Source organism: Carica papaya, chromosome 9, assembly GCF_054855325.1.
Source record: "Carica papaya isolate Zhongbai chromosome 9, ASM5485532v1, whole genome shotgun sequence".
Classification (NCBI taxonomy): Eukaryota; Viridiplantae; Streptophyta; class Magnoliopsida; order Brassicales; family Caricaceae; genus Carica; species Carica papaya.
Window position 1 is genome coordinate 10,772,572 of NC_142317.1, and position 14,331 is coordinate 10,786,902.

The following is a 14,331-nucleotide window of genomic DNA, read 5'->3' on the forward strand; positions in this document are numbered from 1 at the left end:
AAGGAAGAGAAATTTTAATGCCTGGATGTGGTGAGGGGGGAAACGACTTTGTCGGTCCTTTTCAAAAATATGAGGGGAGGGGAAAAGTGGCTGTTCACTGGGGTGTATTGGCAGGAGTTGGACATTTGTAAGCAGTTAGGGGAAGATAACTGGTTAGTTGGAGGTGACTTTAACATGGTTTTAAAAAGGAAGGAAAGGAGTGGCTCCAGTTTCTCTAATACTGAAGCTATGGAGTTCCAGGAGAAGCTTGATAGGATGGGGTTGATGGACATGCCTTTGGTTGGGGGTCAATGGACTTGGTCTAATCTGCAAAGGCCGCCATCATGGTCTAGGATTGATCGTTTCCTCCTATCTCCTACTTTGTTATTGAAGCTGGACCTAGATCGTTTCCTCCTATCGCCTACTTTGTTATTGAAGCTGGCAGGTGCTTGTCAGAAGTTATTGCCGTCGGATCACTTTCCAATTTGTTTGGAAGTTGAGGGGATCTAATGGGGACCAGTCACGTTCAGGTTTGATAACAAATGGCTTGGGAGTGACAGATTTAGGCTGTTGGTGGAGGTTTGGAATAATCCGGTTGTTCAAGGCCAGCTATAAAATTGCTATTAAATTGAAGAGTCTAAAGGAGGCCATCAAAACCTGGTCAAAAGAGGAGAAAATAAAAAATGAGGAGGAAATCAACATCCTGATGAGAAACATTGCAGAGTTGGATGAGAAGGATGGTGTTTGCAGCCTAGATGAAGCGGAATGTATTGCAAGAGACCAATTGAAAAACTCTTTGGCCCAAAAGCTTGCGTTTGAAGATATATCCTGGAAACAAAAATCTAGAGAGAAGTGGTTGAAGGATGGGGACAGAAATACAAAATATTTTCATGCTTTGGCTAGCCACCATAGGAGATGCAATTTCATAGAAGAGTTGTGGGTTAATAATGCTAGAATCAGAGGTAATTAACAACATGAGGGAGGCTGCTAGTGATTTCTTTTCGGAATTGTACAAGAAATAATTTCCCCTGAGGCCGAAATTGAATGGATTAAACTTCAAAAAGATGTCTGAGAACAATAGGGTTCGGATTGAATCTGATTTTACTGACGAGGAGATTTTCGAGACCTTGAAACAGTGTAATGGTGACAAAGCGCTGGGGCCAGATGGGTTTAACCTGAATTTTTTGCAAGAGTTTTGGCATGTGGTTAAAGATGACATTTTGGAGATGTTCATGCAATTTCATAGGACTGGAAAATTTGTTCGGTCCTTGAATTCCACTTTCTTGGTTCTCATTGCTCAAAAGAGAGGTGCCGTTGACATATGGGACTTTAGACCCATTAGCTTGGTCGGATGTATATACAAGCTTTTAGTAAAAGTTCCTGCCAGAAGATCGTCTACTATCCTTGGGGAAGTTATTGGGGAGTGCCAACATGCTTTTGTGGAAGGGAGGCAGATTCATGATGCTGTTTTGATAGCGAACGAAGTGGTGGATAAGCTGGTCGCGGATGGAAGAGAGGGTTTATTGTTTAAGATTGACATGGAGAAAGCTTATGATCATGTTAGTTGGGATTTCGTTGAATATGTGTTAGAGAGATTGGGTTTTGGTCTAAAATGGAGGAGATGGATGATGCAGTGTATCTCAACTACCTCATTTGCTGTGATCATCAACGGGGGCCCATCTACTTTTTTTAATGCCTCTAGAGGTCTCCGACAAGGGGACCAGTCCCCTCTTCTTTTTTTAATGGTGATGAAGCTTTTAATGGCCTTCTGACAAGAGCGCTGGATTTAAAGTTTATTAGGGCAATTAGGGTGGGCAGGGGTGATAATTCTTTGGAGGTTACACATCTGTTTTTCGCCGACGACACTCTGATTTTCTGTCAACCGGATGTGGACATTTTAAGGCATTTAAATTGTGTTTTGTTATTTTTCCAAGCTGTCTCTAGCCTGAGTATTAATTTAAGCAAATCGGAGATGGTCAGTGTGGGCGACAGAAGTGATGAGGCCAGGCTGGCTGGTGTGCGGGGTTGTAAGTCGGTTAGACTTCCCATCAAATATTTGGGTCTTCCAATTGGGGCCAAATTTAAAGATCTGAAATCTTGGGATCCAGTGGTGGAATTGTTTGAGAGAAGACTCGCGGGATGGAAAAGAAATTTTTTGTCGAAGGGAGGAAGATATACTTTGATTAGAAGCACCTTTACTAACCTTCCAATATACTATCTGTCCTCCTTTACGATCCCTGCTAAAATTGCTCAGCAATTGGAGTCTATTCAATGCCGTTTTTTATGGGGAGATGAGGAGGGATCCCGAAAATATCACCTTGTTAATTGGGGTGACATAAAGAAACCTGTTGAACAAAGGGGGCCTTGGAATAAAATCGCTTACTGATCTAAATACTGCTCTTAGGGCGAAATTGTTATGGAGGTTCCTCAAAGATGAAGATAGACCATGGAGGAAGGTTATTTTGGCAAAATGGGAAAATATTCTGGACAGAGAGGGCATGGCAGAATTAGGAGAAAACACGGTCTTGGTCTGTGGAGGAAAATTTTGATGGATTGGCACAAGTTCCAGAATTGTATTGAATGGAGGCATTGGTTGTAGCGATAAAATCAGATTTTGGAAGGATGTTTGGATTGAAGGGGGCTGTCTCATGAGCCGTTTCCCAAAATTATTTGAGATAGCTCAATCTAGAAACATGGCTGTCAAGGAGGCGTATAGGGAGCACAATGAATGACACCAGATGTTGGGAAGTGAATGTTTGCAGAAATTTGAACGATTGGGAAATCCAGAATTACCAGAATTTTCTGCGTATTTTGGAAGCACAGAAACTGAACAACTCTGCTGACTGTTTGAAATGGAGGCTGAATCAGAATGGGGTATTTGCTGTTAAGTCTTATTACTGCTAGATCAGGGGTGAAGGGGGTGACAGAATCTGTAACTTTCTAGCAAAACAAATTTGGAATTCTAGAGTTACTCCCAGGATTGGTTTCTTTGCATGGGAGGCAGCTAGGGGATGTATTTTGACGCAAGATAAATTAGTATCGAGGGGTCATTTTATTGTCAACAGGTGTTACATGTGTTTGTCAGCTGAGGAGACCTGTAATCATCTTCTTTTGTGGTGTCCTGTGGCTTATGAACTATGGAGTATGTTGTATGGGCTTCTGGGGCTAAATTGGGTAATGGCTGGTTCTGTCAAAGAAGAAATATGGGCATGGAGTGGGTTCAGACTTGAAAATGATTGCAACAATTTGATTCCTCTCACGTTAATGTGGATCATCTGGAAAGAAAGAAACCTTAGAGTTTTTGAGGGAAGGGAAACTCTGGTGAATAGATTGAGAGATAGGTGGTTTCATTTTTTTGAAAATATGTTATTGGGGTGTGACATGATGAGTAGAGTAGATTTTGGGATTGTCATTGATACCCTCACTAGAATGTAAATTTACTGTGCATGGGCGGTGCCCCTTTTGGTACTTTGTTTATAATTCCACATTAGCACTTTTTATTTCAAAAAAAAAAAAACTTTTACTTGAAAAGAACAAAGATCACTATCACTTTACTAATCTAGAATCCTACAGTTTCCTTAATTTATCTTTTTTTACATATTTGGTCCTGAATCATGTTTTATCTTCATGGTTTTCCAGATGGCAAAGGAGTTGGATGCAATATTGGATCATGGAGAGGCTAATCGCGCTGGGAGTTGTGTAACTGAAAATGGTTCTGTGTCATTCCTTGAGCAAATCATTTGTCCTATATATGATACAATGTCAGCAGTAAGTGAATCATTGTAATTTTTTTTTTAATTTTTGAGAGATTTTCCCATATATTTTATTCTTTGTGCAACTTAAAAGTCAGAGTTCTTTTATTAGTTGAGGCTTGCATGTGAATTTCTTATATTGATAATTTGTGAGCAAATCTATGTGGCTATGTATCTGAGCTTGGATAGGCTTTGCCCTGCAAGTCTTTGATTATGATTTTTGAAAGTAGTCTTGCTCTTTGATAAGCAAGAAAACTTAGGCTACATATGTTAAAAGTTGGGTATAGTTCGTTTATATGGTCTCCTGATCAAGAGTACTTTTTATAATTATGATAAATTTTAACATTATAAACTTTACAGTCTTAGAGATCTATGTGAATACTCATTGTTGAAATAGGCCTTTTAACTCTTGGGATGATGGGTTTGGATAAAGGTTGTAATGGTGACAAACAAAAGTTAGAGGCCATCATCATAATCCGATAGATATTTGAATTGAATTATTTCTGTTTTCTTTTTGGTAGCTAAAACTCCAAACAGTGCACTGAATTTCTGGTTTATAAATAGCATTTGCCATCGTGGCTGTTCTTAATAGGCTTGACGTTAATCATCAGTTGCAGTTTGCAGACGTGACCGTGCTCTCTCCTGATTTTTGTGTTGTATGCTTCAAGATGGTCGAGTTCCCATTTTTAATATTTTTTGCATTGTGAGGTGGCTTAAAGATTTTAGGCTTTTTGATACGATTGGCATCATGTTGTTTCCCTTTCCTCCCTTAAGTATTTAAGCTACAGTGCTTTAGAGAGGAGTGCTTTTTGTTGGTATATGAGTGTTGTGACTGGAGTGCAATGCTAGACTCTTAAGAGGATCACTATTTTCCTTTGTTTTTTACCTTGGAAACAATGGTTTTCTTTGCTTCCTTGTGGGCCAAGACCTGTGTTTTTTTAATGAGCTTTGTAAGGGAATTTCTTATGTTATGATTTTGAACCCTTTTCTTTTCTTTTTGATAATATTTCATTTTTCATAAAAATGCATTTCTGTCGTGGCAACTGCTTCTTTTTCTAAAAAAAGCTGCTTCTTGCCTTTTGACTCTTATTCTCATTTTTCTTATAGAACAATAAGGTGATTGGCAAGTTGTTTTCACTGTCAAATTTGTGCAAGATGCTATTGGATAATTTCTTTATCATCCTTTATTTCTTTCTACTGCGTACAACTCTTTAGCTTTTCCCCTTTTTAGATATAAACTATTGGCACCTGGCAACTAGAGTGCTGTCCATGTAAGGAAGTGTTGATATAGAATTAGATTTAGTCAAAGAATTTATTAGATGTATAAAACACTCCTTCGATTAGTAGGGAATGGGCTTTAAACCACATATACAGAGTTTGCTATCAATTATCATTTATCACCTTTCTTTAGGGTTTTGTGGTTATTTCTGGCCTTTGGATCAATTTAAGTAAATGTGACCTGTGGCATTAACGTTGATGATCAAGTTGTATATAGGTTGGTGGATTGATGGTTGTGAAATCTTTAAGTTGTCTTGTTACTTAATTAGAGATACCATTTGGGGGAAATCTTTGTGCAAGAACTTTAGATTTGGTGATTCACAAGATCTGTGAAGAGGCTAGGCAATTGGAAAAGCACATTTTTTTTTTTCTTTGGGCTTTGGGTGTAGGTGACCTTCATTCAAGCTTGTTTGTCCAGTATTCCCTTTAATTATCTTTTCCATTCAAGCTTAGTATTCCCTTTTACTTTTTTCCTGTTCAATATTTCTCTAGGAAATGGTGGAAAAGATTAAAAAAACTATGAGGGTTGACTGGCGTCAGTTGGAAGGTAAAGTATCACTTTGTGAATTAGAATATCTATTGTAGAGCTAAAGAAAAAAGGGGCTTGCATCTTTGAAGTTTGTTCTCCAAAATTTTCACTGTAGATGCCAAATAGCTATGATGTTTTCCCCTTGAGCCAATGGCTTTGTGGCATAGGGCGATAAGAAGTATAGTCTTCATCAGAGAGGAGCGCACATGCCTCATTGTGCTTGTAAATCTATCTCTCAAGTATATTCTTATTTTCGTCCTCTGCATTAATTGAGGGTGGGGGACGATGCTCATTTCGTATTTTGGAAGGATATTTGATTGGGAGAGTCCCCTCTTTGTAGGTTGTCCTCATGTCAAAATGATCCTATTGCTTCGTTTGGTTGTTTGACAAGGTTATCATTTTACTTCTAATTTCTTTTTTTTTTTCTAGGGACTTAAATGATAGAAAGCTTGTGAGGATGGCCTACATTAATTGCTTAAGTTTTTTCATTGTTCCGTTGTTTCTAGTCTGTAGGATTTTCCAGTTAATTCTTTAGTACTAGTTTTTCTTTTCACCTTCTTGACTCATATCTTTAGGGCTTTTTATTTGGTTTTTACTAATTACTTTTGGAATGTAAAAGTTCCCTTAAAGGTTAAGTTCTTTATCTGGACTGCAGTATTAACACTGGTGACTTACTTTAGAGATGACTAGATAGATCGACTAGATAGATCTATTTCCATGGATATCTATGAGATGTATTACAGGGTTTCCGAGACTAATAACCACTTTGTTTAGTTGTTCTTGTACAATTAGATGACTTAAATACTTTGAAACAAGTTGTTTGTCCTTTTGTGAGTAGTTGTTTTATTTATGAGGTTGTGTGTGGCATAGAGTACTTGGAGAAGGTCTCTCTTTTCTAGATGCTGGGTTTTGTGGCCAGAATGTAATGCTAAATTTTTTAATTTTGGTGTTGCCATACTTCTGTTATTTGGGATGAAACGCTCTTCATCCGGAGCCTTGCTCAATCTTCATGAAAGAAGCATAATGATAATCTTGTACATGCTAGTCTCTAAGCTGATAGGATGAAAATTAGATACGTTGTTAGATTTAATCTTCTTAGGTATCAAAGTAATAAAAATCGAATTCATACTCTTGCCATTAGTTTCCTGAAGATAAATTCCTCTTATACTTTTGTTAGTTACTACACGATTAACTTCATTCATGTTTTAAATCCATATAAGATTCCTCTAACTCCATGTAAATTGTGTCTGAATTATCGACTTGCCAAAAAGTAAATATAGGACAAAGATTCAACAAAAATATTCTGAGAAAGGAGAAAAGCACCCCAAAAACGTATAAAACCGATATGAAAGTATCGAAAACTTGCATTTAAAAAAAAAGAAAAGATCGAAAACTAGTTTGGAGGTAGTTGAACAGGACAGGTCAAACCAGTTTGAGAAAGTCAATAAAGGACTTCAGAAACTGGAACCTACATGCACTGATCAGCTTGTGGCATTCACGTACCTATTTTTGGTGACCTTCTGCTGATAGTATTTTGTTGAGAAGATAAACAAAATATGCTGATCTCTAATCTGGGGTTGGCTCGTGGCTGCCAAAAAGAATTTTGGGAAAACAATGGCTAGGACCGCCTCTAGGGACGAGTGCTGGTTTCTGGCATTGGTGAGAGTTGAAATTTGGTAGAGGAGCCGATTGGACATCTCTAAAGCCAACAAAATGGGTGATGTCGGCCACCTTCCAGCATTGGTTGGAGATACCTTTGGCCCACAGTTGCTCTTTCTATCTCTTGCTGGCGGCAGTTTTAGACTTTTAGGTTATTATTTTCTTTTTTCTGTTTTTTGGGCTTTACGAAGAAAGAAAGATCAGAGTGTTTTGGGAAGCAGAGGTTGTGTATTGGGAAGCAGGTTGCTGCATAACCTACGGAAACACGTGAATTGAATTTAGGAACTGGTACCTACTGATATACGATAACAAGAGGAGGAAAATAAAATTTAGAGAAATTTTATCAAGAACCAAAATTAGTAGATATTAGATCTCCATAATAAAAGAAATATCTCAATATTTTAACAATTATCATAAATAGTTTACTTGGTTATTAAGTTAGAATACGTTATTTATATGCACAAAAAATAGAACAAAAGTAGAAGATATAGAAAAACTAGAAAATAGTAAATAAGTTAAATAAAAAGACTTAGGAAAAGAGGAAATCTTTCTATTTCCCTTTATCGTAAAATTTTCCAAAACTTTTATTTCTACTAGAAAAGAAAATTAAATCTTCCTATTCCCTTTAGTATAAAACTTCTTAGTTGTATATCTTCCTTTATTGGTTATGCTTCATTCTCCTATTATTATAATTTGTCGATTCATTTTCTACATTAATGAATCTTTCTTTTTCTTTTTTTTTGGGATGGAAAGAAATACTATTATTAATGGATTGCAATGGATCCTCCTAAACAGATAATATAAAGAGTAAAGGAGAGAACAAAATCTATAAAACTGGACTCTAATCTCTTGATAAAATAGCCAACCGGATATCACTATAACGTCCATACATCCAAAATTACCTAAGTGATGTCTCTAGAATGCCTTTACCAAAGAGATTTCTATATCGATAAATGCATCGCAAAACATCAATTCTTCAAACGAAACTGTTTCTTTCTTTTGTTTTTTTTTTCCTTTTTTTTTTCTCTTAGAAGAAAGCTTGTATTCTATAAGTACAAGCCAATGCACCCTATGGGTAGGTCTGATCGAATATACTTCACTATCTTTAATGACATCGAAGATGACCTGCATGGGCTGCTTTCTTAAACAGCCATTTGATTGAATTGTGTGGTGAACCTTTAGTAGTTGGTCAAATCATGCAAGCCTGTGTTTGTAAGGCATCCCAAACAGTTCTTCGTTCAAGTCTGATGACTTCAGAGTTGCTTTGTTGAGGCCTTAATTTGGTTCAAAGTGATATATTCTCCAATTTATTCTGCACAGTAATTATCAATTTGAATTTTTTGGTGTTACACAGGAAGCAGCTAGAAACAACAATGGGAAAGCTGCACATTCAGCATGGCGGAACTATGATGATTTCAACGAATACTTTTGGTATGTTCCTTAAGAAATATCTGATATAACTTAAAGTATGCCAACTTCAAAATATTTTCTTCTGAAATGTCATGTATGTGCAGGTCTCCTGCTTGTTTTGAGTTAAACTGGCCTATGAGGAGGGATTCACGGTTCTTATTGAAGCCAAAGAAATGGAGAAGGGTTAGTATTGTTGATAATTTTTGGTCTGAGCGGGGAGGATGTGTCATAATTTTCTATGGTTCTGTGACACTTATGTCCTTCTATGTTGAAAGAAACTATAACCTATGCACCCTTTGTTTTCTGATTTCTTGCAAGCATATGAAACTTCGAACTGCTTGACAGTGGGATCACAAATTTTGTCGTAATTCTCTTGCAATGTCAAAGTATCTTTTTAAAAACTTTGTTCTTGAATTAATTAATAAATTGAGTGTTTCTCTCCAGTCTGCATATTCCCCCTGCTAATTTGGTTTCTCACTAAACAATCTAACATGTATCCGTATGTAGACATATCTTTATGAAAAAACCAAATATTGAGTGGAGGACAATATGCAGGCTGGAACCTTTTTTTCCCCTTTTTTGTTGGCTACGTTTGCAACTTCTCAGCAGGGAATATTGGTGCTTTCTTTGCCTTCTTGTTCTCGAACCATGTATTTCTTTGGAACATCTGCCTTCTTTTAGTTAACTGCATTTTCTTCTTCAATCTTCTTTATGCAAATTGGCAGACTGGGAAAAGCAGTTTTGTCGAGCACAGGACATTCCTTCATCTGTTCCGTAGTTTCCACCGTCTATGGATCTTTATGGCTTTAATGTTCCAGGTTAGTTTTGTGCTTTCATAACCATTTACTGTATTTCATTTGGATGTTGCTTTATCTCAAAATAAAGATTTTTCTTTTTTAATCTTAATGTGCACAGGCTTTGACAATTATAGCATTCAGACATGGACAAATTGATTTGGATACCTTTAAGATATTGCTTAGCATTGGGCCTACGTTTGGTATTATGAACTTTGTAGAGAGTAAGTTGTTTGTTTCTTCTACTTAGGGCTCCAATGATGGATAAAGGTTCTTCTACCAAAAAAGAAAAAGATTCAAATAAAAATGCTTATCTTACCGTTACTTGGATATTTTCCTTTATTCACTTGGTTCTTTGTCACTTTTATAGGTTGTCTTGATGTTCTGCTTATGTTTGGGGCTTATACCACGGCAAGAGGCATGGCTATCTCCAGGCTGGTTATTAAATTCTTCTGGTGTGGCTTGACTGCTGTTGCTGTGACATATGTTTATGTGTAAGTTTACATGTTTAAATTACTTGGATTTCGTGTTTGTTTTCTAGAAACATGCAAATGTATGTTATAGATAATCCAAATAAATGCTTCCTGAATGGCAGGAAGCTTCTGGAGGAAAGAAATCAGACAAATTCAAATTCACTCTACTTTCGGATATATATACTAGTATTGGGTGTTTATGCGGCTTTGCGTGTTATCTTCACACTATTACTTCAGTTTCCAGCATGCCATACTTTGTCTGAAATGTCTGATCAATCGTTCTTTCAGTTTTTTAAATGGATTTATCAGGTATTTTGCTTTCTTGATATGTCTTACATGGACATGATGGTCTCTAACATTTCTAACTTCCTTTTAAATAATTGCAATCTTCAGGAACGATACTATGTTGGACGTGGTCTTTTTGAGAGGCTAAGTGATTATTGCAGGTTTGCTGCAATTTCCATAGAAATGGGTTTCTTTTTATCTGGACCACAAAAAGTGTAGCATAATTTACAAGGCAGAAGGAGAATACTGAGAAAATTGGACTTTTGTTGTTTTTGATGTGTCCTACCTGTTTATAAGTTGCCTTGTTAGCAAATCTTCTTAGAAATTTCTCTATGTTTCCCTGTGCAGCAGCATTGTGTTAGCCTATTTTGCTTTGTCTTTATTGTGAGGTGTCTCTTTCTTGGTTCAAACTACTCGTTAATGGTGCTTTTATTCTGTTATTTTCTTGTGAGGTATCTCTGTTAGGTGTAGCCTGGCATATGGTTCAGTAGTTGAATATTTGAATTTGTTTTTTTATAAAAGAAGAAACTTTAGTAAAAGAATAGAGGGAAGAAAAGGTTACAAAGGTGGAGAATAAGTCATCATCTTAAGTAAGTAAAGAATTAGTAAAAAATAAAGAACAGAAATTGAAAACATGTAGTAAAATCTCTGCTTTATCCTCTGTGCATGGTGGCATCCCAATTACAATATAGGTATAAGATTATTAGTCTATTACAAGTGTTTTATGTGAACGTTTGTGCATTAGGTAGTGGATGGATGAGATTTGTAGGATCAATAGACAATGATTTTCAGCTAATAGATAATATCTTTATACGTGCTTGTTAGATTGTCCTTTTCTAAAATTTGGATTGGGATTTTTATATTATTGCTGGACCATATAATATTGCTTTTTACTCGTCTGTCTCACACCAGTTGGGGTAGGTAAATGGTGCATTTTGGAGGGTGGATGTGTTGAATGGATGAAAAAGGTTCTATCCTGGTGGATAGTGGGGCAAGTATGAGGGAGACGCCACACTTGCTCCGTACCTGCCATGCTCCGCTACACACCTAAAATAGTCCATATAGCTAGATATCTTATTTGGAATATTATATGCGTTGGATAAATTTTGTATTTTGGACTTCAGGTTTGATTTTAAGTTTGTTATCTTATGTTGACTCTTCTTTTCGTGAAGTTGTATATTATTTATCTAACCAATGAATTTTATAAATTAAACGGAGTGGGTAAATTGGAACAGATTATAGGATGGGGCTTTCACATGGGTGGTGACAGTAGGGTAAATATCTTATTCCCACCCTGGCTATAGAGTAGGTATTGGGGAGGGTGACAAGGTGGTGGAGCACGAGTTAGAAGGGTTGCCTGCCCCACTACCATTTCTACACATGTCATTCCTAGTTAGGTTTGTTTAAATAACCATATTACATGTGAATATTTTTTAACTTGCCTCAGCTTTTCTATAGTTCATACAGAGCATGTTTATTTATTTGTTTTATGGCTGCACTTAAGCTTTTAAAAGCAATTGTTTTATGGGTTTGATTCTTCTAATGGTATAGACTCACGATCCTAAGTACTGCAGGTATGTAGCATTTTGGTTGGTGATCTTTGTATGCAAATTCACATTTGCTTACTTTCTCCAGGCAGGCTATTTTCTTATATTCATATCTGCTGCTTAAGCATCTACTGGATATTTTATTCTGAAGGAAAAAATCTATTCTTATATTCAGTGGTATGGGAATAGGTTGTATAACAGATGTTATTGATACTCAGTGTTTATGTCATTGCAGATCAGACCACTTGTCAAACCCACCAATATTATTGTTGGTCTTAGAGATGTTAAATATTCGTGGCATGATTTGATCTCAAAGAGTAAGTATGTTCTTTTCAATGAGATAAGAGTGAGTTTATTTCGTCTTTTATAAAAGAATGGATTGAGTTTAGTTTTCATTGGAATTTTTATGTATCATTGAGTTATGTATTAATCATTTTTGCAGTAAATATTATAGATGCATATATTTACACTATAAAAACATGGTATAGAAAAAATAATTTGTGCAGACTTAACTATGTTTTGATTCGAAAGTACTTCAATGGAAACCTACGATATTTAGTTAAGTGACTTATACCGATTTGGAAATGCATAAGGGGAAATCTTAAAATATTAAGAATCCTCTTTCAGAAAAAAATGGACAGTGGGGATTTGTTGGAAAAGTTATTATAACATCTCGTGTATCTCATTCAAATTGAGCTCAGTTCACAAATACCTGAAAAGCTTCACATAAGGTGGCTTCTACTCATGTTCGATCATTTAATATCTGATAATTGCATGAGTAGCAGGAGGGCCACTTCGCAGATTTTTTAGTTAGTATTGACCAAATTGCTGGTGATTGGGTTGAGCCATATAATGAAACTACATGATCAGATGTGATTTACTAGGCAATCACTTAACATTTATCTTACGTGACACATAAGTTTAACATATTTTGAGTAGAAAGCATTCTTTATCATGATGTACAGAGGAGCTTTTTCTTCCGGAACTTTCTTTATACATTTCAAAATTGATTTTGCTTCAAGGTCCCTTGATTTCAAAAACTTAAGCTGGCTGAATCCTTGGTGTTTGATGACTACAATCCCTATGTTATCATTCTTAATTTGTTGTTTCATAAAGTGATCTTCAACCTGTTATGGAACTCCTCTCTTCAGGAGGAGTAACACTATTGATTGTGTTTGTGATTGTGATTGTGATTAACTGGACTCAAAAGCCAATATGCTGAATCGGTACTTGGTTGTGGAATGCATTTATTCTCATCCTGTGATAATTTGAATAGGACAGGGGAGTATTTTCTTTTTGCTGATCAATCATGTGAAATAGTTTTGATTTAGTTGTTAGTGGTGCTGGAAAATCCATATCCTAGTTTTTGCTGTTACTGATAATGGAGTTTGCATGTGCTGATTTTCTTGTGGTGTTGCAGATAATAATAATGTCTTGACTGTCGTTAGCCTTTGGGCACCGGTAGTGGCTGTGAGTATCTTTCTTTCTTTCTCACTTTGATGTGCCTTGAGAGGATTATGTGGTTCCTGAAATACCTGCTTTCTCCTATGTCTCTTGGTGTAAAAGATTTTTCCGTAAAATCTGATTACAATTGAAACTCTGTGGCCTAAGTCTTGATTGATGATTTTAATGATAATCCAAATATCATCAATTTATTAACCTACATGCTTCATTTCCTCCAGATTTATCTTATGGATTTCCACATATGGTATACTCTCTTATCAGCAATTATTGGTGGTGTAATGGGTGCACGAGCTCGTTTGGGTGAGGTAATTTTTCTAACTCTAACACCCTTATCTATGAAATATTTTCTTGTTCATATTTAATTCCATTTCATTTCGTTTCATTTGTATTTTCTTGAGGGCTACACAATTAGTTTTGCAGGATATAAACAACGTGAAGGGATCAAACTCTTTCCCTGCACCTCAAGGAGGTCCTTGAGACATAGGTTTAGGGTCCCCCCCAATTCTTTTGCTAAGGAAAATTGCAATATCACCATGTTTTGGAGGATTTTTGCAATTAGCACCTTGCACTAATTGAAATAATTTGATATGTGTATGTTTTTGTATGTCTAAAATAGGATATTCTACCTACAATTAAATAATAACACTAATATTCGTGTAAAAAATGTCAATGTTAGGGTGAATGCTTTCAAAGAAATTTTATCATTTTTTCTTAGTGTATTTGATTCATCTGTATGGAAGAATACAATGTTGTGTTTTTTAAATATTTTGTTCCAATATATATAGTTTCACATAAAAAAGAAAAGAAAATGCAAGTTTTTTAAAGTAAAAAGTATAAAAGTATAATTTGGGACCCCTTGTACAAAGAATTTACAAGTTTACCAATACATCAATAAGGTTCACAAGAGGATGACCTTCATAGGACAACGTAATTCTAACACCCAAGAAGATAACCTGTTTATAAGATATATGACAGCCAATACAAACTCGACTAGTAGTTTTTGGTACATAGTTTTGAAACGACAAAGGAGGACTCTTTCCTTAGTACCAAACTTTGCGTCAATAAGTGATGTGATCCCATGAGGCTCAAGTTTAGTTCCAATGATGTAATCTTGCATCAAGGGGAAATCCTGTGCAAACCCAGATTCCCATGGGTTAATTA

At 36.0% G+C, this 14,331-nt stretch overlaps 1 protein-coding gene across 4 annotated transcripts in view; it reads left to right on the plus strand.

Annotated features, from left to right (window-relative positions):
• GSL8 (glucan synthase-like 8) overlaps nucleotides 1–14,331 on the plus strand; it is a 94,119-nt gene that overhangs the window by 19,533 nt on the left and 60,255 nt on the right. For all 4 annotated transcript variants that reach the window (XM_088211462.1, XM_088211465.1, XM_088211464.1 and 1 more), the window contains exons 10-21: nucleotides 3,619–3,747; nucleotides 8,552–8,628; nucleotides 8,712–8,790; nucleotides 9,333–9,425; nucleotides 9,523–9,625; nucleotides 9,772–9,895; nucleotides 9,997–10,183; nucleotides 10,268–10,320; nucleotides 11,734–11,794; nucleotides 11,942–12,023; nucleotides 13,127–13,176; nucleotides 13,389–13,475. In XM_088211462.1, the coding sequence (XP_088067588.1) occupies nucleotides 3,619–3,747; nucleotides 8,552–8,628; nucleotides 8,712–8,790; nucleotides 9,333–9,425; nucleotides 9,523–9,625; nucleotides 9,772–9,895; nucleotides 9,997–10,183; nucleotides 10,268–10,320; nucleotides 11,734–11,794; nucleotides 11,942–12,023; nucleotides 13,127–13,176; nucleotides 13,389–13,475 (1,125 nt within the window). The remainder of the gene's footprint in view (nucleotides 1–3,618; nucleotides 3,748–8,551; nucleotides 8,629–8,711; nucleotides 8,791–9,332; nucleotides 9,426–9,522; nucleotides 9,626–9,771; nucleotides 9,896–9,996; nucleotides 10,184–10,267; nucleotides 10,321–11,733; nucleotides 11,795–11,941; nucleotides 12,024–13,126; nucleotides 13,177–13,388; nucleotides 13,476–14,331) is intronic.